The sequence below is a fragment of the Chelonia mydas genome, chromosome 14 (genome assembly GCF_015237465.2).
Source record: "Chelonia mydas isolate rCheMyd1 chromosome 14, rCheMyd1.pri.v2, whole genome shotgun sequence".
NCBI lineage: Eukaryota > Metazoa > Chordata > Testudines > Cheloniidae > Chelonia > Chelonia mydas.
In genome coordinates, this window is record NC_051254.2 from 22543933 (window position 1) to 22568051 (window position 24119).

Sequence of the window (24119 nt, forward strand, 5' to 3'; positions counted from 1 at the left end):
GGGGAAAAAAATAATTTGTCCCATCTGCACTACATCTTGAAGTTGGAGGTGGAAGCCAGAACACATCTCCACTTAGGGTGTCCAGATAGCAAGTGTGAAAAATCGGGACAGGGTGTGGGGGTGTAATTGGTGCCTATATAAGAAAAGCTCCAAATACCGGGACTGTCCCTATAAAATCAGAACATCTGGTCACCCTGTGTCCACTCCACCATCTAGTTCTCAACCGTAGCCACACAGCCACTTCCAAAGGAAAAATTCCTTCTCCCAGAGCTGACATAGTAAAACGGGTGATGTTTCAGCTACTCTAGCTTTATATTCAGTGCACCAGAAAATGTACGTTTCTGCTTCAGACCCTGGGAAATTGCAAAGGGAGGCAACTGAAGGGTGTAACAATCCAACAGCAATGCAGGCCTTGAGTGAATAAAGAAAGAGTTATGCAGAAGTGGACGTGTGTAACCAGTTTAGATGTGCTGTGTGAAATTAATCCTCTTCTGTGATGTTTGTTTAGACATTATAAACGTATGAATCTTTCTCCATGCAGTACCTCAAAGAGTATTTTCCTTTCTGGTAGGTTTACCTCACACAGATATTCTGGAGCAGTGCTGCGTACTTGTGCATTTGCCATTTTATGGGTCCTGCTAGTAGCTCCATATTTGAGGTTGCCAGAGTCCTTCCATTTTTGACTGTATTTTTCACCCATTTCTAATTTTTTTTAAAAGAAAAATCCACACTCCTTTTGAGCTGGAATTTCTCATGCTTAATCTGTGCACAGGTGATTTATGGTGCTAGTGGGGCTATAATAGTAATGCACAATATTATGAAGTGAATTGAACAGACCATGCTGAAATGTTTATTGCTGTCTTTGAAATGTAACACATTGGGATGATGGTGCGTCTCCAAGAAAGAGTGAGAGCTAAGCAAAGCTTGGCTCTCAGGGTATTTTTAGTATTCCAATAAAAGACTATGCTTTTAAAGGAAGTCGCTTATTGCCATCTTGCAATCAAGAATGCACAAGTGTTCCAGGGAGTGCAAGAAATATGCTTCAAGAATGTAAGAACCATAAGGAACTAATCATTAAATATTCTCTCCTGCTTTTCCACTCCCCATCCTCCTCTGATGGAGACACTGGAAGTTTTGTTGTCTGTATGTAAAACTCAGCCATTATGAGTTTAAAAAAGAAATGAAGTGCCTTCAAAGCCTGTCCCATTTTCAAAAGCTCCTATTCCCCCGTGACTTAAGTCCCATTGGCTAGGGATACCATTTTGAAAGTGCCTAAGAGTCAGGTTTTTAAAGGTATTTAATCTGGCCCTAAGTGATTTTGAGAACCTAAGTCCCAGTTTCAAAAGTGACTGAGGCACTTAAAAGCCTGAACCCAGGTCTGCGCTACATGCAGAGCAGTTTTTCATCCTATATCGCTTAGAATAAGTCTGAGAAGAGGCTTGAACCTGTTTCCCACGCCCCTGGCTAGTGCCCTAACCACCAGGAGAGAGAGAGCACATGCTCGCATCCAAAACCAGATATATCAGCCAGTTTTGTTTTCATGGAAATGTTGGGAAGGTTTTGAATTGTTCCAGTGCAGAACAAAAACAGATTTGGAAACCTTGAAAGTTGCCACGAAACAGAATTGTCACTTCTGGCCAACTCTATCATTGTCCATATTTCCTTCCGCTTTCTTCCCTTCCACACATGCCATGTGTCATGACATGGGCATGTTAGCCAGCGCCCTGCTGCTTTATTCCATGCAATTGCGGTGGTTAAAACCATATTTTTCAATCAATTTGTCTCCATTCAGATGTTCAGACATGCTTTAAAAAGCCTAGAAGTGCTTGTAACTGCTGTCACATGCAGCAAGCATGGCAGCCCAAGCTTGTGTAATTGTCCCCCTTCACCCACACCCGTAAGTACCCTGGATGCTGTTGCATAAATTGGCAATAACAGCATGCCCTGCGTTGCCGCTGCGTTAGCTTGTGAAACGTAGCAGTGGAAGCTTTGTGAGGTATATTGACTGACGCCATTTCCCCACCTTTGTTTGTTTTCCCTGTTTTTCTCTGTTACTAAGAGCTTGACTGGCATGCTCAGCACAGTGTGACACACAGAGGAAGACGTGCATCTTTTCTCATGGCTCTTACAATGAAATATCAATTTGGGGCTGGTATCTAAGCGGGTGTAACGTACCTCTACCCTTGCAGAATCCTCATTGGGTAAGTGACCCCAATTTAGGCCCAGTAAGGATCCCTTAGGCTCCGGTGCTCATCTGCTTACTGATATGTCATTTATGCCCTTGGTGTTTTTTGGCTCGCTGAGATGGACTGTAAGGAAGGGAAGCCCTGCTGGTGTAACTCGCATACTGAGGGGCCTGAAGTCACATCTGCCAACGGTCCTGGTTTAGCTGGGATTGAACACCCATCCCAGGCTCTTGGTATCCCAGCCAGCACTCTAGGGTCATTGGCAGGTATGCTCCCCACTCGGCTGCCCCGTCTGCTCCCGGCAGCTCTAGCCTAGCAAGGAGGGTAATCACTGGCTTTTTCATACTAGAGGGAGGAGTGGAGTGCCAGCACTTCCCTGGCTTAGGTCCTCCACAGCTGCCTGCTCCACAGTCCAGGAAAAGAACTAGCATCTCAGTGGTGCTCCACTCTGTCTCCCTCTTGCCTCCACGAAAATCACTTGCAATCCCCCCTGCTGGCCTCGGCTGTAGTTACTGTGCTGGAGGGAACAAGGCAGCAGAGTGAAGAAACTGTCTGTGAGGGTGGCAGGGTCTGAGCTTGAGAGGGTGTGTGGATGTGTGCACGCAAGGAAGGGTGTGCCAGAGAAGGAGTGCTGCCCTGGGGTGGCAGGTAGGCAAATTGCTGGAGTGCTGCTGTGCTTACCTCTCTCTGCTCCTCAGTGCCCCCTGCTGGCTGCCTCCCCTTGTGGGAAGCCCCTCCCCCCCTTCCCATATAAGGATGAGTGCCACCTAGCCGTGAGGACCTGGTGGGAGGCCTGTGATCATGCCAGTGCAGGGAGAAAAGTCCCTTCAGTGTGAAGAGCAGAATGAGGAGCAGTAACATTTTCACAAGAGAGTTTTGCAAGTAAGCAGCTGGAGCACTGTGTTGTGCTGAACTTTAGGATTATTTCTGCTTTTTTCCTTTCTCTTTCCCTCCTAAGAAAATGGCCTAAAATTCACCAGGTCGTCCACATGACCCTTCAGCGCTTGGGAGCCTCTCGGCCCCCATGCCCCAGCCTATTAAACTAATTGTCCCTGACAAATGTGTCCTATGTTGGCAACTGTGAGAGCACAGGGGTCTCAGGGAAGTTGACTACCAGAGCGCATGAAAAGCGGTAAGTTACAGTAAAGCTCACTCTTCCTTAACCCCCCTCCCCGTTTTGTTTTGTTTTTCCCTGACCCACCCCATCTTCTGGCACCTTGTGAGGTGCAAGTCTGACTGAGCCTATGTTACTGTATCTTAAGCTGTGAGGAGTCTGGAAGAAAGCGTAAACCAATTCAGACTCCCTTAGACCTGCATCTCAGTTTGGCCCGAAGTGTAGATGTTCATAGAGAATCTCTCCTTGTTAGCTCTATAATCAGCTTTTATGTTCTGAATGGGTAAAATACCCCTGAGCAGGGGAGGCCTGTGTACCATTTAGGCACTGTTTTGAGGGGCTAAGAGGGATGGACGTGGTGTCCAGGCCCTGTGCTAGCTTCTTGTGCAGGGGGGCAAATTTCACCTTCAGTGTCGCAGGTACAGAGGAGATTTTCTTCCCTTGTTATCCAGCGTGGCTGGTTTAGTTTGGGTTGGGTTTTTTCCTTCTGGTAAAACTTAGTGCAGGATTGTGAGTTTCTCAAACCTTTATGAGTCCCGTTCCAAAGTATAACGCAGTTATTCAGAAATGCAGCACGTCACTTGACCCGTCTTACATCCAGGTCTCACTCATGTAAGGGAAAGGCAGCTGCGAGGGGGAAAATTGGAAAATGTGTGTGTTTAAAAAAAAAAAAAAAAAAAAACAAGCCACATCTGAAAATCCAGTAACCGTGTCAGCTGATGACCTTTGGGGTTGGAAATAGGTTGATGATAGCAATGTGGGGACGGACAAGGAAAGCCTATGAAGTCACTTTACGGAGAACAAAAGGAAAAAGCATTTGAATGTTTCCAGCTTCTCGCTTGATGAGATCTTGGTGACCTTATATACAAACATCTCCTATCTGATGCTTCCTGTAGAACAGACATCAATACAAGGCATCAGACAGAGGTGAGAGGATGTTGCCAACTCCACCCAGAAAACAGGTGATGTGTGAAAAACACCCAAACTGACTCTTAGGGGAAACCTGTGTGTTTACATTGTTAGTTTTTATTATTATTATTTGTATTGTGGAACTACCTTGGAGCTCCAATCACAGACCAGGACTCCACTGTGCTGGAGAGACCCAACAAAAGGATGGCTCCTGCCCCAAAGTAGCTTTCTTGTATACTGTAATCAGCCGGCATCTCAACAAAAGTATAGAAAATTAAACACACAATTGTGTAGTGGTTATCACCTGTCAGAGCTCTCCGCTGAAATATGAGCACAATATTAGGTGGGAATATCAAAAGTGTTTATAAGTGATGTTTATGTCTTTGAATGGCTAGAAAAAGCTTATACCATTTTTACTAGTAAATCTATACCCAGTATGCATTTGGGCAGTGATGAATTGTCTAAAAATGTTTCATTTGTTATGCACTTATACGGAGGTAGGGGTAATTGAGACAGCTAATTGCCTCGATATCAATTGTTTTAATGTGCTTCACTGAAGCTGCAGTAATCCAGTAATGTTTGTTTGAAAAAAGGTAAGTGGAAATGCTGCTTCTATGATTGTGCTATGAACTAATTTTGTATTGTTTATAAAAAGTGGATAATAGTTCAGGTTAACCAGATCTGGCTCCATGTTCTCTATCCAGCAGACTTGCCTGGAAATCGGGACTAATAGATTTTATTCCCAGTTCTCTCTCTGTCTTTTCTGTGTTTCTTAGGCTTTGTCTACACTGGCGCTTTGTCTACACTGGCACTTTGTCTGCGCAACTTTTGTCATTCAGGGGTGTTAAAAAAAAACAAAACACACACCCCGAACGACAAAAGTTTTACCGACAAAAAGCGCTGGCGTGAACAGCGCTTTATCGACGGAAGGAGCTCTCTCCTTCCGACAAAGATTCATAGATTCATAGATATTAAGGTCAGAAGGGACCATTATGATCATCTACTCTGACCTCCTGCACAACGCAGGCCACAGAATCTCACCCACCCACTCCTGCGAAAAACCTCTCACCTATGTCTGAGCTATTGAAGTCCTCAAACCATGGTTTAAAGACTTTAAGGAGCAGAGAATCCTCCAGCAAGTGACCTGTCCCCATGCTAAAGAGGAAGGTGAAAAACCTCCAGGGCCTCTTCCAATCTGCCCTGGAGGAAAATTCTTTCCCGACCCCAAGTATGGCGATCAGCTGAACCCTGACCATAGGGGCAAGATTCACCAGGCAGATACCCAGGAAAGAATTCTCTGTAGTAACTCAGATTCCACCCCATCTAACATCCCATCACAGGCCATTGGGCTTATTTACCATGAATATTTAAAGATCAGTTAATTGCCAAAATCATGTTATCCCATCATACCATCTCCTCCATAAACTTATCGAGTTTAATCTTGAAGCCAGATAGGTCTTTTGCCCCCACTGCTTCCCTTGGAAGGCTGTTCCAAAACTGCCGCTCCTGGGGGGTGGACTTTTTTTTGTTGGCTGGAGAGCTCTCACCTGCTGACAAACAGCAGCCACACTGTGCGCCTTTTAGAAGCACAGCTGTAATGGCTCAGCTGTGTCGCTAAAAGCTTCGTAGGGTAGCCATAGCCTTAGACGAATCACTTAGCGTGTCTGTGCTCTAGTTGCCCTATCTGTATAATGGAGATAAGATGCACCCATCCTTCTTTGGAGAACCTTCCGTTCATTCTTTACCCTCTCAAATACCTGCCTTCCCATGTAACTGGTTGCTGACTTGGTGTCTACATAGATGTACAGTAATTGGTTAAGTCATGCTTACATATTGTTTTAAAGCAATAGACCTCAACCACTCTAGTCATTGCCAACATACCTTAGAAAAGTGTGTACCTTAGAAAAGATATAAACCAGAGTGTTTTGTAAGGACAAAAGAGGTATTTGGAAACTATAAAGAGAAAAGCTTCTGGTATTTAGAATGCTATAACTATGCTCAGTGAAGTAATCTTCTATCACAGTTAATTTGAAGTTGGATATTAAAAAACAAATTTTCCTGAAAGAGCTTGGAAAGTCTTTGAAATTCCACTTGGAAATAGTTGAGTACACCCTCTGGCATTGATTTTGTTTTTAGAAAAGTAGCAACAGATTTAAAAAATAGCTCCAAAAATGAATTGAGATAGAACAATGATAGCTTAGGGGGAACACTTATCTCATTTCCTTTCATTCCGTTGGGGTGTGCATGTGGTTTGGGACCATAAACTCTGGAGATTATTTGATTGTGGAGACACTAAACATTTTGGATTTAAACTCACTGCACACTTCTTCTGACTCTGACATATATGAATTCCCATCTCATTCTTTCTTTTGCTTTTGATTCATCCCTCACTTTATTTCCTTTGCCAGCAGTCAGCACTTGGTAATAAATACTAACACATGTTCAGGCTCTGATGGCAAATGATGGTATTAATGGTAATTGTAAGACTTTATTGTGACCAAGCATCCACTATGGTACTACAGCTGACTTCCAATGCTACGTGGCAAAAAGGAAGAGCAGGGGCACTATTTCAGTCATACGTTTAACAAGATGGATTGAGGGATTGTTACAAAGAAACACAAAACCTCTCATGTTTGCACTCAGATCATTAAAGCTTTTGATAAGATTGTCAGTTAATATGGAGCTTTATGTGTAACTCCAAATTTGATAACTTGTAATATTTTCATATCGCATAGTGACCTAGCTTTTGCTTTCCTCCAAATGCAAATGTTCTCAGGGCGCTCAGCTTCTTTCAGACATATTCATTTTTCTTTAGACCCGATGAAACATATGGCTCTCTGAGCGTTTATTAGCTGTTCCCAAAGTCTGTGCTTGATTTGTTGGAGGATTGCCAATGATTTTGGTGTCAGAGTTGAGAAGTACAATTGTAACATTAAATTTCTCAAGTCATACCTGTTAAAAAGAAGGTCAAAAGCAATAAAGTGTGTAGGTTTCTTTGGGTGGGTGGGGGTGTAGGATAATGTGAAATTGCAGACTTTTACACAGACATATCACACTGGGGGGCGGGGGGGAGTTTGGCTGTCACAAAATTAATAAAGAGCAGGCCTCTAGAGGATGTGTTTCAAATGATGCAGGTGTAGCAATCAGGGAGTGTATTTACATACAAGCCAGCTTAATAGTGTGGGATTTATACTAAAGTGGTTCTTAATGCAATACAAATTGAATACCCTGTCTCACGTTAAAACAGAAAAATATAGACTGAAAGGTTTTATGGCTTTTGGGATGGGGGGGAGCGTGGGGTTGCGATTTATTTAGGGAATATGAAGGAAAGATGGATTTGTTAGGTTGTTTGCCATATAAAACTAGTGACTTTGGTGTATAAATTGAATTCATAGCCTTCCAAGTTGGTTCTCTGATGTCTTGAAGATAAAGGGTTTTTAACAGATTTGTTTGCCATATACCTGGCAACACTGAAAAATTAACTTAATTAAAAATCAGGTAAGGTATTTTTCCTTAAACTGGGACATTAAAAAGAAGTTCACAAAGAAGGCAGCAGTGACGCTAAAGTCTCTCCTTGAAAATTCCTCTTCCCTGCTTTCCCCTCCGTAAAGCAAATACTGTGTTTATAAGTTAGCACTCCATGTCATTTGTGATAGATCTGAGGACTTATTCCTAAACTCCGGGTACACAGTTCTGCAGAGATATAATTTTCTTGGCATGGGTCGCATTATATCCAGATAATGTAATGCTACACCAGGCTCTTTAAAGTCATTATGTGATATTTTTATTGTTTTTACTTCACTGCATAATGACACAAAAGAGGCACCAATCTACTCTTCTGGGTACTTTTGATGTAATTGAGAATAATAATACACCTAAACCAGCAGCAAAACATCAGAAAACCTCAAACAAGGCTCCACTCGCAATGGCAAGGTTCTCTCCACCAAACCACCTCCTCCATAAATGATCACCACAAAAGCAAAAAAGAGCCTTGCAGGGATCCCCAAAGGTCTGCACACCTGGGCTACTTTGAGTCAAGGGCATAAGATAGTTCCACAGCTGAGGGCTTCTCATGGGGAATACTCTGTTGAGCTGGAGTCCCCTCCATGAGTACCCATGTTAACCACAACTGTGGAACCAGTGGAGAATTACCTCTTATGTAGGCAGGTCCTAAACCATCTAGGGCTTTTTAGGTTGAACTAAGCACCTGAAATTCCATCCAGAAAACCAGCAGGCAGCTAGTGCACAGCACTGAACCCTAGTTTCCTGTGTTCTTGATGTACAAAAAAATCAAACCAAAACCCACACAACTTACAAAATGGGTGGTCCAATTTGGCATTAAGTTCAGTTTCCAGCTGGCTTTTAACCCTTGCAGAGTTCATCACACCACTCCAAGTGACAAAGGCATGGATTGCTTAGTCAAGTTCACATCCCACAGCTGCTGTGGTGGGGAGAAGAAGAAAAAAGCATTCCTGGTCACAGCAGCGGTATGATTCTTTAGTACCCCCAGACTGTGAATTCAAATGCAAAGTGGGGGACATGAGCCATCTGTAAGAGGGGGAGAGCCTATCCTTGCCATATGCTTTTATTTATTTCTCCCTGATTCTAAAGGTGCCATCAGTGCTCTGTGTGCAGAACACGGGTTATGAATATGCTTCAGAAGTCAGCAGGTTAAAATGACCATAAAAGGACTTTCACAGTAGAGTTCTCACTCTCCCTCCCTTATCCCCTCTCAGCTGCATCCAGTGCCCCCTGGTCACTGTCTCACCATCTTTCTCCTAAAAAAAACAGATGAGCCTCTCAGCACCAAACCTGGATTTGCCAAACCAAGGGGGAGTGGCAAATTCCATGGTTGAAAATCAGGCATGGTGAGATCAAGAGCGTCAGATATTTGCAGGGGCCATGGTATCACCTTGGGGGCTGGAGAAAGGGTTTCAGAACTTTTAGGGCCCAAGCCCTTTGGGTTTGCATAGGTCAAAACTAGTCCTTTAAATTTCACCGGAAATCAGTTGCACAGAGCACAAGTGTAGTGTGTTCTCTTGAGTGAAACGCTTTAATACGCCAGTAGCTGCAATCTGCGCTAGCTGCAGTTTCTAGCCAGCCTTAAGGTGCAGCCCCATTTAAAGCACATTACAACAATCCAGCCTCAAGTGGTAAAGGCCTTGGGAAGCCTCCATCCTAAAGGAGAGGGTGCAACCTTTGTGCTGAGCTCACATGGTAAAAGTTATTCTTGGGAGGTCCTCCTACCTGGAGGTACAGAATCAGCTGTGATCTAAGATGACCCTCAAGTTGCAAGCCTGAGAAACAAGCAGTAAACGTTCTGCCCTCTTTATATTCTTCTTTCATGTCGTCTTGTTTCTGCTTGCCTGTGAACCTTATGGCATTCTTACCTGAGCTGTGGCTCAGCCAGCTAAACCCCATTCTCTGTTTGGCAGTGGGTAATTCTCTCAGCTGCACACAATGGGAGGGGTGAGATGGAGAGATGGAGCTGGGCTCCATCTTTGTACTGTAGACACTATAAAACCTGTTCCCTCATTAGCTCTCCTGACGGCCCCATGGATGTGTTGAGCAAGAATGGTGACAGAATGGAACCGTGCACTGAAAATGCATGAGAGCTGCGTGGGCTGGAGGACAGTTATCCAACACTATGCCCTGGGACCTCTAAGAAAGCCAGGGGCAGAGCCATTCAAAAGTAACTTATCCACTCCTCCTAGTGTCTGCAGATGTGTCAGCACCAGCTCCTAACTTCAAGAATGTCAAACTGATAAGGGAGTAGGTGGCTCAGAGGACTGGGTCAGATATGCCAAGGCATTCCGACTGCCGTCACTTGTTTGTATCTGAAGCAGCTTGGTAGTGACTTATCCCACTGCCATAAGGTAGCTATGTGAAATGAACTGGGGGTCTTGCAGTTTTTTATACCAATATTCACTCCCATTTAGCTGAGGCAGATTGATGGCGTGGTTGTGGGGAAGCTTCCATTGCTGTTGCCTATATTGTAGTCAGGGTCCCAAAGACATCCCTCCTCTGGATCTAGACTCAGAGTGAGTTGTGGGGCTTGCATGCAGGGTGAACAATAAAAGCTTTTCAGCTACAAAGCAAATGCCTTTTCATTATAGAAATGAAATGAATTGCTTCTTGCTTGCAAATGATACACTGAAGAGAAATATCCTTAATGTAATGTTATGTTTTCCACACTGTCTATCCAGCATATTCCTCAGATTGTTGAAACTTTTGCATGTAGCCAGTAACGTTATATGTCCCCTTTTAGAAGCTTGTTACTGTATGTCCTAATTGGTACCATATTAAATGTAAGTAGTCGGTATACAGCAGGTATGGAGTGACTTTTAATGGTAAATCAATAGTCTGATAGAAGCAGACCAGAAAATTTTTGACATTTATTCAAGAGGGAGTTGTCAAAACAAGACATATTTATGACAGAGTTCCTGAATGCCTTTTCAAAGGCTCTTGAATTGCTGCCAGACTCTAAACACGCTCAACTTCCCAGGAGCTATATTCAGCACAATAAGTGGATATTTCACAGTAAATATTGGCATGCCAGAAAATGGGCATTAAACATTGACTTGACAAGCAACAATTGGGTGCGTTTTATATGTCCAATGTGAAGAGCTGTCTCTTCATCAAGTTGTGCTCTTGTGCAGAAACTTCTACTAAGTTCAGACCATCATTACTATTAAGAATTAGAAGTACTCTAAAGAAATGGTGAACATTTGGCCTCAGGCGCTCCCATAGCTTCCATTCCAAAAGGCAGCAGGAGTAACGGAGATTCTTGACGAGTGATTCTTGGCTTTGGCTGGCAGTAGGCATTTGCCGGTGAAACTAATGTGGTTCATTATCATTTTTAAGACAGATTACAATGTCATTTACTGAATAAGACAAACTGCTCTGTAGGGGGAGGGTAGCGCTAAATCCTGATTAGGTTATAAATGGGGAAAATAATTGTATGGTCTCATTCTGCTCTCTAGCCGGTATTTCTTTACCCATCTTTCCAGCATACTTGAAACTCTTGCGTGGATGTTGTAAAGTTACATGTACAAACAGGCCCTGCAGCCTGGTCCACTTTTCAGCTCAGGACATGAGCTCTCACAAGCTAACCAAAGTGTATCGTAGAATGGGACTCTTCAGAGGAGGTGTTGAGGTTTCACTCAGTGCCTTTCACCCTTTGGCATTGGTGCTGGATCAGCAGGTGGCTCTGTACTGCTAAGGGTTTGCTCCTCTGAAAAAGATGGACAGCCCTGACTGCTGCTTGTTAATATCTGATCATAGTCATCAGTGGGGTAAAGCTGGTCCAAAAAACTATTTTCACAAAAACACATTGAAATTGTTTCCATATTACAGGGTTCAAAAAGGACCCAATTTAATATGGCTTCTTTCAGTTTTTAAAAATATTTTGAAATTTTTATACACCCATTATTGAAACAATTATCAAAAATTTTTCATTTCAGTCAGCTCTACGTACAAGTAGCGTGTTAAAATGTCCTGCTAAATCCCATCTCATTCCTTCTTGAAATTCCTCCTACAATTTCAGATGGAACAGATATTAGCCTCCTTGCAGATGCTTTTTGTGGTGCTTGCGTGTGTGCTGTTAAACAGTTGCCTAGTTTTATCCCAGAGGTGGCTGCATTTCAGTGGTGGATGAAGTGATTCCTATGTATTGGTTCTATATCTCTCTAAGTGTGTTAGGTTAAAGACAGTGTATCAGTGCAAGATTATCCTAATCATAAACCATACCAGAATGAATCACAGTTGCCTCCAGTTTCCCAAACCCCCACTTACTTACTATCTTCATAGCATCTACCAACTGACGCAAGTGCTCCCTGCAGAAGTCTTTTGGGCGGGGGGGAAAGGAGGGAGGAAGGCAGGACAGTGACATAACTGCCCTCCTCCTTGCCTCTCCTACCACAGAAAGAACTTTAGTCTTCATGGGGCTTTCCCTGTCTCTACAAAGTGGCAGCAAGCTATGCTTGTTCTTCCCCTGACCTTCTGTAGTGGGACCGAAACACTCCTGCTGCCACTGTCTCAAACTCTGTTTCTGAGATGCCCCAGGGTGCAGTGCACTCCAGGTGAAGGGCTTCCATGGGGCATGAGGCTGCCTCATGAAAAGAGAGGCTGAGGTGCAGAGGGGTCTCCCAACTTGTCATTAGTTTTGACTCCTGCTCCGCAGTCTGCTCTCCCAGGAGCCGGGGTGCAGTTGCCAGGATGATGCACTCCCCTCGCCTGGAGGCTGGGAAGTGAGGGGTTCCTGAGCGAACCTTCACCTGCTCTGGGATTGTGTGTGGGAAGTGGGTATGTTTCCCAAGGGTGAAGGGGATCTTCACTCCCTAGGTGAAGTAGTAAAGGGTGGGGAGAAGGACCCCGTGGTTCAGTCACTAGTGAAGGAAGGACAGACTGGTGTTTTCTGTAGCTGTGCCTGGCATGCTAGCAAAGAGTTATCAGCTCACAGCCCACAGGTTATGGTCTGTTAGTATCTGTGAACCCGCTCGCTCCCCTGATATTCAGCACATGTAGTATTCAATTCATCCTTGCCCCTCTTGGATGGGTGAGCATCCTGGTGGATCCAGTTTGTGTGCTGTCCAAAATACAACTGGAGCACCTGTTTTGGTGGAGATTCAAAAGCTTAGTCTTGTAGCGTAGCATTTCCCATCGCTAATGGCTGCGAGATTTAGGCAGAGCGCATGTTGAGAGAGAGCATTCTGGATTCCCTACATCTCCAGGATTGGCTAACCTTCAGCAGCATCCATATTCTAAATTCATCAGACTAAGGAACTACAAAATAGCTGGCCATTGTCCAGTGGTTCATGTTTGCTGATTTGTTCCATTGATTATATGCAGATTATAACTTGCATTTCTCACCTTCTCCTCTTTGTAAGCTTGTTAAACGAAGGTCTGCATCAGCATTTCTCATACTAGTCACACATGCATCTGTTGTTTCTTCCATTCTCTGTAAGTCCTGCTTACCTCATCACTGAGTTTGTTCCATGTGAACTTTCTTTGAGATGTTCCTTAGTGATGGGATGTTTACACTTCACAGTACTGAAGCAAGAAAAGCCCAACAGGCAGAGAATCTAGAGTGCGTAATTACTGTCAAATCGTGTCAATGAGATTATTTATGAAAGCATGTCACACATTTTGCAATTTAGTGGGCACAAAACATCTTTATAAATCCATATCCTTGTAATCGTCTACTCCATATAGGCTTAAAAGTATTTGTTGATGAAGCACATGGTTATCTGCTGCTTACTTTAGTGTTTCCAAACAAAACTCCTACCTTTATGTATACCAGTTTCCTTCAAGGCGCAAAACTTAGTTTTTTTATTTTTCACCATGCTCTGCTGCTATTGTATTTCACTTTTTCTTTTAAATCTCCTGGTCATGCTCCTATTGCATGTTGGCAACATTTTGATTAATCCTCTGTTTTCCTGAAATCCTGCTGTATAATAATTCTTTTGATAAACACATTTACTTGGGAGTTATCACAGAATAGTTATGCCCAATTAATTTTAGTTTGTATCATTACTAATTCATACCTGTAGAGTATTTTGCAAGAAACCAATCTCAGTTGTCTCTTAATCGCTAAAATGTCTGAATTCAGTTACATCAAAACTGCACGGAGGATTTTGACCCTCTAAAACTTTTTCCGACAGCGCAAAAACATATTGGACAGGCAAAGTGTGTCACTATAATCACATGCCTTATTTCTCCCAATTCCAGCAGCATCGTTCACTCCTAACCATGCCGTCAGAGAGAAACACCCCAAAATGTACAGTACATTTTAAAAATGGAGACGGAGTTCAAACATGGTTAAAATGTATCAGATTCGAAATTTCATCTGATGCCTTTGAAAGTTAATGATCGAAGTACAAGTTTCCAGGTCAATTGGTTTGGTTAAATGCACCATTCTTTCTCCTTTAACAGAGGAAAAACAAATATCTCTCTCTACCTATATCTGTGCTCATGTTTAGCATCCATCACTGGAATATCCACATTAACATGCACTAGGGAACTTGGAATGTGTGCCAGCAGGGTACAGTTAGTGCATGACACCCTAGTGCACACTAGATTTTACACTCTTGCAGTGCGGACTAATCCACAGTGTAGACAAGTCCTCAGGTGCCTCTCCAGAATCGCAAATAACAACCATCAATCTCTCTTCCTTCTTGGGGAGCAAGTTCCCTGATTACAGGCCAGAGTCTTACCTGGTGCAAGTCTGCATAGCTCCAGTGGACTCAGCTTGCTGAATGTTAGCTGAGAATCACCCCTGTATTGTTGGGGGCGGGGGGGGGTGTTTGTCGGGGAGAGGAAGTTACTGAGGGAAAGACAAGTAGAAGAGAAGAGTTTTGTGTTTAGTTCTGTACACAGTGAGGCCAAGGGCTGCTCTCTTCACCTTCCAGAGATGAATTCCGTGGGTTAAGTCCAGCTCCCGCTTATGTCTGTCTCCTGCCCTTATGAGACTTGGTTTGTTGACAGGCTCATGGCTTCCGTGATGCACTGCTGTCATGGGAGATGATGGTTATGGAGGGAGAGCTGATCTCTTAGGTAGTTAGAGCTAATGCTGTGGGAGGGCTTTGACTATAGCAAGGTTCTCTATTAAATGGGCAGCTGTGCATTGGGCAGAGCACCAGGGTGATGTGTCAGGGACAACCTGTGCAGTTAAATTGACAGGCTGGAATGTTTTATTCTTCTGGAGCTTTTTTGGGGGCATGTGGCTCCAGTATTTTATGTGAGTTGCAATAATCAAGGCTGAAGGTCACAAATGGATAGTTCACCAGGGCAGTGGTGAGCCAGGTGTCTGGGGCAGTGTTGCAGTTTGCCATCCTGGATCTTTGGAGTATCCAGTAGTGTTGAGAAGACCCAGAGGACCCCAACGCTGTGGATCAGCTTATAGTCTGAAGGCAGATGCTCTTGATCAGGGAGGGAGGATCTGTGAATCACTTCTCTCTTCCTACTGGCTTCTCCTTAGTGTTGCCTGGGTTTAGCTCTCGACAGCTGCTCTTCCTCCAAATGCTGGTGTTGGCTAGTGTTGGGAGAGCTGGGAGGGCTTACATGTCATGTGCAGAAGAGGTAGAGTCACGTGTTGCCTGAGTACTCTGCCGGCATTTCAGCCATTTTTGTCTCACCGTGCTGTGTGTGACCAGCGGCGCTATCGGTTCTTATCACAGGTCGTATGGGGAGGGATGGGGAATGGCCAGTAAATTTCGTGGACCAATTCCACTTAAAAATTAGCAGAAGCTGTGTAGAAATTGTTGGGAAGGGTTGTGTGTGAGTTACTCTGCACGGATCGCTTGCTTTCATTTTTCTCTTCCGTGGTAGTCAGTACCAGGGGTGTGTGTACGGTAACAGGATCGTTAACTAAAAACTCCTCTGGCCCTGTGGCTTATTCCCCCGTGAAATGGCAGTGCTCCATCACATGGTCATTGGTTGCTGTGTAAACGAACACGATGGGGAGAGGTGCTCAAGGAAGTTAGGTTTAAGCCCCCTTTGAACATCAGTGGGTGTTTTGGGGCCTAACACCCAGAGGCTCCTTTGAAATTCTCGGTCAGAATGGTTTCCCATGCAGCACCAACAGCTCTTTAAAGAATGTGTTATCTACCCTGAGATTTATGATTATTCCAAGAGTTTCCCAATTAGATTAAGAGCTGATGGCCAAGAACAAGTATTAGGCCAAATTAAACATGTTTGACTCTCTACAATAGTCGACTTGTTTATCACTGGGGAAGCATGCTAATATTGGCTTCTATGGTGTGTTAATTTAACAAACAACTTTATTAGGAAGAGCCAAATCCATGTCTAGTCCTGTGAGATATTGACCGGGTCAGACTGGGCACGTGGTACTAGTTCTAAATTCAGATAAAAAGTAAAGTTGGTGGCAACCACATTTCACTGGAAAAAAATATGGCCCACTGGCATAGAAGCTGTTTCTGCACAGAAAACATGACACTATTTATGAAGAGCCATGTCTAATATCCTTTCCACTTTGGAAAAAGAAGTTTATTTTAATACATCCTTTTTAATTGCTATGAGCTGGACTTGTAAATATTGTAAGTGGTTGAGTAATAGTCATCTGTTAGCAGACCAAATGGAAGGGACATTTTTTCCACTCTTTGAGCCCTAATATGGTTCGCCCGACTCTAAAGGGGATACTTTAGTGCGGATGTTTTAAAAAAAAAAAAAAAAAAAAGTCTGTTTAATAATTCAAAGATGGTTTAATCTGAGGGGAAGCCGGTGTGTGGTGTTCTGTTGAGTGAAATGCATAGGACATTGTGAAGCTATCCAGGAGGTTTTGCCAGGTGTTCTAATGCTAGGGGACTTGTCATTGTTTAGGAAAGAGAAGGGTTTATTACCAAAATTTGCAATGATGCACTCCATTTGCAAGATGTAAAACTTGTATTTCAGTTAAGAGGGGCAGGTTATCTCCCTTATGTTTTGGAGGTTAGAGAGTACTGCAGCAGAGTTAGCTTCATCTAGCAAGATATCACAAAACATGGTCTGGGAAAACCACTGTCCTTTTATCTCCGGCTTTCAGTCAGTCTGTATTGTGAATGAGAGAGAGCTTTGTGAGACTCAAATGCAGAGGGCTTGCAAAATTCTAGTCTGTCATTTTCTTAGAGCAATCTTTTTCTTTTTAATATGTGAATAGTTTTGTCCCTCTCCTCCTGCTAAGAGTGAGTTTTGCACCTGAGCTAGTAAATTGTCATAACATTTTGTAAACCCAGTAATGTACAGCATATTGCACACAGCAGGATTGCTCTCTCAAATTCTTTTTTAAAATGTTCACCGCCATTCATTTTCCTAAGTCAGATTTGTTTTGCACAGGTTTGTTGTGGTTTTTTGCTTTGCAAATAACTTTGCCTTGTAGTAGTCAAACTATTTACGTCCCGGCAGCAATCTTCCTATTAAATTTTAGCACTCATCTGTCTTAGAGAGAGAGAACTAATTTATGATTCCGTAAATTCTACTAAACTTCACCAATCCTGCATGTTTTTAACTAACTTAATGGGACTGCTTGGAGTGTGTCGTGATAACCTGGTGTACAAGTCTCTTCAGGACAGGGGCTGAAGTTGTGTGGTGACTTTTTTAATCATTCACCTGTAGAATAGTTGAATTATTCTTGGGAAGACAGAACCAGAGACCAAATATACAGTGTCAGTCCTGATAGCTTTAAGCAAACTACCCTTTCATAAATGATTTTTGTAGTCTGATTTCTATACATATATTAACATGTAAGGATCTGGTTTTAGTTAGAATTGAAAACTTTGGGTAGCCGAGTTTCTACCCTACGTTATTGTTTAGGGTGATGTAAGGGGACTCAAAAAGTAAGTTTCCTTTTTCGAAAAAAATCCTTCAGCTAAGACGAAGACGGTAACTTAATTTTGCTTTGTCTGTTTCAGGAATGTTGGTGGTGATTGTGTTGTTGCTGATTGCGATAGCTGTGGTTGCCGTCTGGCCAACACACTAACACAAATGCGGGGACCACCAGAGATGCCACTTAGCAGCAGCAGAGCTGGCCAACTTCGGAAGATGCGAACAACTTCATTGCAAACACGTTTTGTGTCTTAAGTAAACTCAGTATTAGAATGACAACGTTCTGGTGCAATGCACAGTCAGAGGGCTGTGGCTAGTTTGGAGCATTTGAACTTCAAAAGGACTCTCTCCCTTCCTTGGTTTTGTACTTCAGAGGGACACAACTGGAGTAGCTGCATCTTTTAAGTGATTTACCCTTCAGTGCAACTGACTCTAAGCAAGCAATCTGCCCCTTTTGTTGAGAGATCAGTCATCCTGAGGGTTTAATATACTGTATGCTGCTCCTACGTAGCTTGTGTGGTATATGTGTGGACTTCCCCCTCGCTTGCTAAATGATGATCTTTGGAACCAGGATTTTGCATCTTATAAAGTTATAAGGAACTGATTTATACTAAAATTCAATGAAGTTGGAGGGTCAGAGAGCAGGCACAGCTCGAGAATGAAAAGCCTGGTGAGGGTAGAATGGAATATAGGGACTCAGATGTACCTTACAAACATAAGTAAGTATGAGACAATCTTTGGCTGTTGTGAGAGAATTACTGGTGGTGTTCTGCACAGAGAGAAATGCAAACAGCAGTGGGTCTTTCCAACATTTAACACAACTGGGTGTAGAACAGTGGAAAGCCCAACTGCCCAACGTGTGCTCCTAAGGGGGAAAAGTGTCTTTGTGGTAACTGTACTCCAGGGTAATTACCCCAACTGACTAACTTCAGAAGTCCTGATACAGAGAATAGACTAGTCTCAAGATCAGAGATCTGCACAGCTTTCTTTTATAATTTTTCATAACTGTTAAAACTGCAAAGGAAAATATTATGAGTATTAAAAAAAAATGAAAAAAGTATTTAATGCTCATTGCTGTCCCAAAAATCATTATTTTGTTATGTGCCAACTTAATTGTCAGAACTGATAGAGCAATAATAACACTGAATAAAAGTTGATCCATTTACATGCTGCTTTTTATTGGCATGTTTTTTATTGTTTCCAATAATGTCTTAATATTTTAAAGGTCTTTTGTTTGTTTCCTAGAGATTGATATTGAGGAGAGAAAGAAACTGATTCCAGAGACTTCCGGTTTCATTTGAAATGTCTCTTTTTTGTACTTTTTAATGTGTTTTTTTTTTCAGCCCCAAGCTGGTGCTCACATGTCTTAATCCTTAAAAATGGAATATGTGCAATTATAAATATGCATTTAATTCTTGGCACGAGCAATCAAAACCCTACCTCTCCCAAACCCAGTGCAGTGGGTAGCAGCAGTGCAAACCTGGTGTGTAGAGCTGAGATTCAAGAGACCTAGGTCCTAGTCCCAGCCCTGCCACTGGCCTTGCACAAGTTATTTTAATCACTCCATGCCTCAGTTTCCCCATCTGTAAAATGGGGATAATGACACTGCTCTCCTTTGTAAAGCACTTTGAAATCTATGGATACAAATCACTCTAGAAGAACTAGGTATTGTTGTTGTTAAGCTTCTGCAACAGCATCTTCTGCCACTGTGCCTCAACCCAGACCTAAGAGTTCAGGCTCCATGAGCCAGTCACATCGGAGCATATATTGAAACTATGGTGCTCATTGTGATGGTGGTCTTCGTGGTGATCAGGTAACTCTGGAAGCTGGATGGATCTAGAAGAGTTATTTCAAAATGACTCTTCATTCCAAATTTTCTTTGTTTGATTGAAAATAAAATTAAAAAAGGTCAAAATTAGAATAAGTTTTGATTGATCCAAAATGAATGTTTTCAGAATTTTGGTTTGGGATGAAAAAAATTTCAAACTCTGTTTTTTTTCATGGGGCAGAAAATCTGTTTTCCAACCGGCTCTTCACAGCCTGAGCTACGGCACTCCTTGTTGATGTTTCAGTGTCTGGGTAGCCAATGATATGGGAGGCGGGTACACAGGAATAGTTCAGGTGAACAAACCATTAAGTGAGTTTTAACCTGGCGATGACCAAGGGAAGTGGGATAAACACAGCCATGTACTAGGGAGTGACAAATACCTTGTCTTCTGTGCAGTAGAACCCAAGGACTCAGTGCACCTCCATCCTGCATTGCTGGGAAAGGCTCTTCTTAAAAGATCTGAAGAGTCAGTTAAGTCAGAATTGTTTAGGCCTAGGGGTCATGCCTGTTTGCTCATTGTCACTTGGAAAGGAGCTCTGTATCCAAACAGCTGGAGGAGAAAGCGGCAGGCCGTTTAACCACTGCATGTTTTGCAGGAAGTTCTCAGTGAGCTTATTGCTTGACTTTTTTCCAGTGCAAATGGAGCTTTTAAACCCAGCCACTCCAGCTGAAAACTAATAATTGTGGTTCCTGCTGCTGTGTTTAAAATCTGCATTCGAGCAGTTTCTGTGTTAAGGAACCTGAAGAACCTGGCTTTTAATTAAAACTTCCATTTATGGGGGGGAATTCAGGTTTTATTTGAAATCCCTGGATACACTGATCAGAATAAGTTGTGCTACTGTTCTGTGCAACGTTCTGGGTCCATTCTATAGAGGCTTTTTAAATAGCGCTCTCTGATTTGTTGTATTCTTAGGGGACAAAATTTCTGGGGCATAAGGAAGGAGGAGAACCAGTGAGTCTTACTGTAGAAATATTTAACAAAGAGGTCCCTAGATTTGCCCTTTAAGTAACATTAAACACGGCATGTGGGTGAGGAGTTTTATTAAAAAAGAGAGAAGTGGATTTGGCAGGGCTTTCATGGTGTATATGGAAACCTTTTCTGTTTTACTGCTCTTTGGAAGGGAAGGCTAAAATAAACAGACTGGTTTCATTGTCTACAAGCGAGTGGAACTGAAGAGTGTGAAGTGCAATCAGTCTGAGTTCAGTGCATTTTCGATTTATTCTATTTAATGAATTTTATGAGCTGGTTGCTGTGGCATCTGGGCACGTGACACAAATTAAAATCAAGCAACAGGTTTAAATTGCCTAGAGTAGACACCAAGGACACCCTCACTCCCTGTACAGAGCCATGCCAGCCCATCATAAGCCAACCACCACCATCCCCAGTAAAGGTCCATATAATCAGTCATGCTTGATCAGAGAGATATGCCTTGCATTGTGCGTTCATGTTGAGACTCCCCAACTGCAGTGGGACTGGTGGCTGATGGGAGCTTATCTCACAGCTGGGAACCCTCTGTCTCCAATCTCCCAGGAATGCATTTTAGGGGAGGATGAGCCAAAGCAGCTTAGCTTAGTGGTGCATAGACAGAGAGGTCACCTGTAACAAAGCCAGGACCGAAACTATAGCTAGGACCTTAGAGTTGGAAACCAATGCCTTGAATGTCCCCTAGCAGCAAAGGGGAAACCAGTGCAGTTCAACATGCTTATTAATTTGGTTTTAAATACACTCAACTAGAAATAAGGGACTTTTTAATAGCAAGGGTAAGTAACCATTGGAACAATTTACCTAGAGATGTGGTGGATTCTCCATCACCTGAAGTCTTTAAATCAAGGCTGGATAGCTTTCTAAAAGAGTGGTCTAGCTCACCCGGAAGTTATGGGCTTGATGCAGAAATTTTTAGGTGGGGATTTTAGGCCTGCTATGCAGGAGGCCAGATTAGATTATCACGATGGACACTTCTGGCCTTAAAAATCTGAGAGTAAAAGAGCCCACCCTGGTATGAATTAATACAGTGCATAACCCTGCTCAAGCTTACTCAACCTGAAAGGGAACCAAATCCCTGGGCTCTCGTCGCTAGGAAACTCGACATCCGGGCAGACCAAGTCAGCTGTTCCACATGCATCCTGGCCAATAAAACCTCAATCTCCAGGTGCTCATCCCCAGGGATCTCACCAGGTTTGCAGAGGTAGGGGGTTCTCCTTTCCTTCTGTACCAGCCTGAAATGTGATAAGCAAAGTGCCCTGTGCTCACTCATGGTCTGTCTACACTATGAAATTAGGTCAAATTTATAGAAGGCGATTTTATACAGTCGATTGTGTGTGTCCCCACACTAATGCACTAAGCACATTGTATATCTAAGGGCGGAGTCAGCGGAGTGTGTCCACGCTACCGAGGCTAGCGTTGACTTTCGGAGCGTTGCACTGTGGGTAGCTATCCCACAGTTCCAGCAATCTCCACCACCCATTGGAACTCTGGGTTAAGCTCTCAATGCCTGATGGGGCAAAAACATTGTCGCAGGTGGTTTGGGGTACATGTCGCCAGTCGCCCCTCCCTCCGTGAAAGCAACGGCAGACAATCGTTTCGCGCCTTTTTTCTGTGCGGGCGCCATACTGCTTTCAGCAGACAATACAGTAGGACTGCTAACCATTGTCGTCATCATCCACCACTTCCGCTGCCACTCTGCTTTCCTGATGCTACGAATCCACCTCGCAGGTCCTCTATATGACCGTCGTCATCCACCGCTTCCATTGGCACTCTGCTCTCCTGGTGGTCTCGCAGGGCCGCTTCCGCTGCAGCTCTGCTCAGCTGCTCTTGTCTCGCCATACCATGGCAAGCATGCAGCCCACTCAGCTGATGTGTCCTGGCAGCAGACGGTGCAGTAGGTCTGCAAAACTGGTCATCCAACCACCGCTTCCCCTGCAACCCTGCTCTCCTGCAGACGCCATACCACGGCAAGCATGGAGCCCGCTCAGATCACTGCGGCAGTTATGAGCATTGTAAACACCTCGCGCATTATCATGCAGTATATGCAGAACCAGAACCTGCAAAAGCAGGCGAGGAGGCGACGGCAGTGCGGTGACGAGAGTGATGAGGACATGGACACAGACTTCTCTCAAAGCACGGGCCCCGGCAATTTGGACATCCTGGTGGCAATGGGGCAGGCTCTTGCTGTGGAATGCTGATTCTGGGCCTGAGAAACAAGCACAGACTGGTGGGACCGCATAGTGTTGCAGGTCTGCGATGATTCCTAGTGACTGAAAAACTTTTGGATATGTAAGGGCACTTCATGGAACTTTGTGACTTGCTTTCCCCTGCCCTGAAGCTCAAGAATACCAAGATGAGAGCAGCCCTCACAGTTCACAAACAAGTGGCGATAGCCCTGTGGAAGCTTGCAACGCCAGACAGCTACTGGTCAGTCGGGAATCAATTTTGGAGTGGGCAAATCTACTGTGGGGGCTGCTGTGATCCAAGTAGCCAACGCAATCACTGAGCCACTGCTATCAAGGGTAGTGACTCTAGGAAACATGCAGGTCATAGTGGATGGCTTTGCTGCAATGGCTTTCCCTAACTGTGGTGGGGCGATAGATGGAACCCATATCCCTATCTTGGGACCGGACCACCAAGGCAGCCAGTACATAAACCGCAAGGGATACTTTTCAGTGGTGCTGCAAGCACTGGTGGATCACAAGGGACTTTTCACCAGCATCAACGTGGGATGGCCGGGAAAGGTTCATGACGCTCGCGTCTTCAGGAACTCTAGTCTGTATGAAAAACTGCAGCAAAGGACTTACTTTCCAGACCAGAAAATAACCGTTGGGGATGTTGAAATGCCTATAGTTATCCTTGGGGACCCAGCCTACCCCTTAATGCCATGGCTCATGAAGCCGTACACAGGCAGCCTGGACAGTAGTCAGGAGCTGTTCAACTACAGGCTGAGCAAGTGCAGAAGGGTGGCAGAATGTGCATTTGGACATTTAAAAGCACGCTAGCGCAGTTCACTGACTCGGTTAGACCTCAGCGAAACCAATATTCTCACTGTTATTACGGCTTGCTGTGAGCTCCATAATATCTGTGAGAGTAAGGGGGAGACGTTTATGGTGGGGTGGGAAGTTGAGGCAAATCGCCTGGCCGCTGATGACACGCAGCCAGACACCAGGGCGGTTAGAAGAGCACAGCAGGGCGCGCTGCGCATCAGAGAAGCTTTGAAAACCAGTTTCATGGCTGGGCAGGCTACGGTGTGACAGTTCTGTCTGTTTCTCCTTGATGAAAACCGGCCACCTTAGTTCAGTCTACTTCCCTGTAAGCCAACCACCCTCCCCTCCCCCCTTCGATCACCACTTGCAGAGGCAATAAAGTCGTCATTGTTTCAAATTCATGCATTCTTTATTAATTCGTCACACAAATAGGGGGATAACTGCCAAGATAGCCCGGGAGAGGTGGTGGATGAGGGGAGGAGGGAAGGACAAGGCCATGCTGCACTTCAAAACTTATTGAATGCCAGCCTTCTGTTGCTTGGGCAGTCCTCTGGGGTGGAGTGGTTGGGTGCCCGGAGCCGCCCCCACTCCGCGTTCCTGGCGTCTGGGCGAGGAGGCTATGGAACTTGGGGAGGAGGCCGGTTGGTTATACAGGGGCTGCAGTGGCAGTCTGTCCCTTTCCTGCACCTCAACCATACACCAGAGCAGATCGGTTTGATCCTCCAGTAGCCTCAGCATTGCATACTGCCTCCCCTCATCACATTGCCGCCACCTCTCCTGTTGCTCC

The 24119-nt window shown here is 44.1% G+C and overlaps 1 protein-coding gene across 8 annotated transcripts in view; it reads left to right on the forward strand.

Annotated features, from left to right (window-relative positions):
• Positions 1 to 18694, forward strand: part of STX8 (syntaxin 8) — a 175017-nt gene extending 156323 nt beyond the window's left edge. For 3 of the 8 annotated variants that reach the window (XR_005227494.2, XM_037913369.2, XM_043527743.1), the window contains one exon: positions 17616 to 18694. Coding sequence is in view for 3 of the 8 variants with exons in the window: in XM_037913369.2 (XP_037769297.1) it covers positions 17616 to 17683 (68 nt within the window). In the remaining 5 variants the exon portion in view is untranslated. Of the gene's footprint in view, positions 1 to 2059; positions 2202 to 3144; positions 3319 to 4042; positions 4228 to 17615 lie in introns of all 8 variants that reach the window. The other 5 variants (XR_006285648.1, XR_005227492.2, XR_006285649.1 and 2 more) reach the window with 3 other exon arrangements.
• The last annotated feature ends 5425 nt before the right edge of the window (positions 18695 to 24119 follow it).